The 2,642-nt window shown below is 52.5% G+C and overlaps 1 protein-coding gene across 1 annotated transcript; it reads left to right on the top strand.

Annotated features, from left to right (window-relative positions):
- The first annotated feature begins 445 nt into the window (after positions 1–445).
- LOC103253304 (ubiquitin carboxyl-terminal hydrolase 17-like protein 6) lies at positions 446–2,038 on the top strand. Its single transcript, XM_008051664.1, has one exon. It carries the CDS (start codon positions 446–448, stop codon positions 2,036–2,038), a length of 1,593 nt encoding a protein of 530 aa, XP_008049855.1.
- Positions 2,039–2,642: the final 604 nt, after the last annotated feature.

Raw genomic sequence — 2,642 nt, 5'->3', positions numbered from 1 at the left:
ACACACACACAAACACACACACACACTTCACTTCTCCCAACATCCATTCCTTTCTTTCTTTTGAAAGAGCTAAGACAAATGTATGACCACCACCCCCAACCCAGCTTCACTGTTAGCATATTCATACACAATCCTGATAATTAAATCTTCTTCAGGTGTTCTGTAAGCAGTCGTGTGGACTATGTCCATTGAATTCTCTGGAGAATGCAAGAGGCCACACCCTAAGACTCCTAACTCCATCAAGTGCTTGGGTTTGATTGGTGCACCTGGCACCTGAGAGGTGGGTATGGAGGGTGTGGTGGGTGTGGAGGGTGTGGTGGGTGGGGAGATCCATAAAATGGGCTGATGAGATGATAAAGCCTGTCTGTTAGAGGCTTTCTTCAGAGAGGAAGCATCTTCCTGCAACTCGAGGTCCCAGCAGGGAAACCTCAAGATCATTGGAGACATGGAGGCTGCTTCACCCCGCTTGGGAGGCGAGTCTCAGCTCAATGTCTTTCTGGAACTCCAGCCTTCCCGGCCACAGCCTGCTGATGCTCAAGTCCACTGGAGCCCTTATCTTCATGAGAACTCATTGTGGTCCACTAAGGCAGATCTCAGCCTGCTTTATGATGCAACGCCGGTGGCAACGCAGCTGGCTCCCAGGGATAAACTCCCACTGAGTTGGAAGAGACCTTTTGGGGCTGGCGCTGGCCTCCGGAATATGGGAAACTCCTGCTACATGAATGCGGCCCTGCAGTGTCTGACGTACACACCGCCCCTGGCCAACTACATGCTGTCCCAGGAGCACTCGGAAGCCTGTCACCGGCAGGGATTTTGCATGCTGTGTGCTATGCAGGCTCACGTTACTCGGGTCCTCCACCATCCTGGCGACGTTATCCAGCCCTCGTGTGCACTGGCTGCTGGCTTCCACAGGTACAAGCAGGAAGATGCCCATGAATTTCTCATGTTCACTATGGATGCCATGAAGAAGGCATGTCTGCCTGGGCACAGGCAGTTCGATGGTCACTCGGAGGATGCCACCCTAATCCATCAAATATTTGGAGGCTACTGGAGATCCCAAGTCAAGTGTCTCCACTGCCATGGCATCTCAGACACCTTTGAGCCTTACCTGGATATTCTATTGGATATCCAGGCAGCTCAGAGTGTGAACCAAGCCCTGGAAAATTTGGTGAAGCCCGAACAGCTGGATGAAGAAAATGCCTATCAATGCAGCGTTTGTCTGCAGAAAGTGCCTGCTTCAAAGAGCTTGACGATGCACATTTCCTCGAAGGTCCTCATCCTTGTACTGAAAAGGTTCTCGGATTTCACAGGCAACAAAATTACAAAGGAAGTGCAATATCCTGAGCGTCTCGACATGCAGCCATACATGTCTCAGCAGAACCGAGGATCGCTTGTCTACACCCTCTATGCTGTGCTGGTTCACGCAGGGTGGAGCCGTCACAACGGACATTACTTCTCTTACGTCAAAGCTGGGAACGGCCAGTGGTACAAAAAGAATGACGCTAAGGTAACTGCCTGTGACATCACTTCTGTCCTGAATCAACAAGCCTATGTCCTCTTTTACATCCAGAGGGGTGAATTGGAAAGGGACAGGACGGGCGTGTCAGCAGGCGGGGAACTGAGCGTCCTTGGGGCCGAAGACAACGACGTGGGAGCACCCCAAGGAGAGCTCGAAAGAGACTCTGACATCGCGGGTCCTGGGTCTGAGGAGCACCTGGAGAAAGCAGCAACCAAAGAAGTCACCTTAGACCAGTGGAAAATCCTCCAAGAACAAAACCGGCCTAAGCCTGTATTCGACCTGAGAAAAACAGAATGCACCCTGCCTTCCAATGCAGTCGTGATTCACCCGTCGAAGTTCAAGGGTGGGTCGAACAAGAATCATCCTGAACGGGAAAACCAGCTGGTGGACAAACTGCCCGGGGCCAGAACCGGTCTGGGGCCTGTGAACACTGGCAAACTCTCTTTTCAGGGAGAAAGGGCTCGAAGGGCCAAGAGGAAGAACATGCAGGGCAAGAGGACTCTGGTTCTGTTCCGGTGATCTCAGCACAAGAAACGGCCCACGTGCACACACAGACACACACGGTCTTGCCTGAAAACTTAAGAGGTCAGGTCTGACAATGTGCACGTGGGCCAAGGCTCCAAGGTCAGGAATGAGGGCAGGAGGCAAGCGACCTGCTCAAATCCCATGCCTCATCTGCCAGAATCTCCAAACAAACGGGGGCTCAGAATTTCCAGACCCTGCAAAGGAGCCACTGAAGACCCAAGCTGCGAATCTCCAACGTCTCCATCTCCCAAGAGGAAAAATGGTTTGGGCCCAAAGAAATCTACATGACCAGGAGGAAACTCGCCAGAAGCCTAGCATCGACCTGCAACCTCAGCACCCAGGGCTCTCCTTAATACTCTCCGTGCCTGCACCCTGTCCCTTACCCAAAACCCGGCCATGATCCAGGAAGGCCACTCAGAATGGTCTTCAAGAGGTTGGACCGTGGATGGTGGAGATTCAGGTTCACGAAAACGTCCCGATCCAACCCTTCTGCGAAGCCAGTCCCTCCTGATCAGAGCGCTCAGACCTTAGTGAATCCGAGGGAGACTTTCACGAGTTCCAGGGCTTGTTCTCTAGGAAGACCTTCGGGCTTCCTTTT

This window comes from Carlito syrichta, unplaced genomic scaffold (assembly GCF_000164805.1).
Source record: "Carlito syrichta isolate Samal-C Ts95f unplaced genomic scaffold, Tarsius_syrichta-2.0.1 Scaffold219032, whole genome shotgun sequence".
NCBI classification, from domain to species: Eukaryota; Metazoa; Chordata; class Mammalia; order Primates; family Tarsiidae; genus Carlito; species Carlito syrichta.
Note: the sequence above shows the minus strand (reverse complement) of the source record. Positions and strands in the feature narration are given on the sequence as shown.

Bases quoted from the DNA above. Each gene is read 5' to 3' on its own strand.
- LOC103253304 (XM_008051664.1), top strand. From the start codon at position 446: ATGGAGGCTGCTTCACCCCGCTTGGGAGGCGAGTCTCAGCTCAATGTC.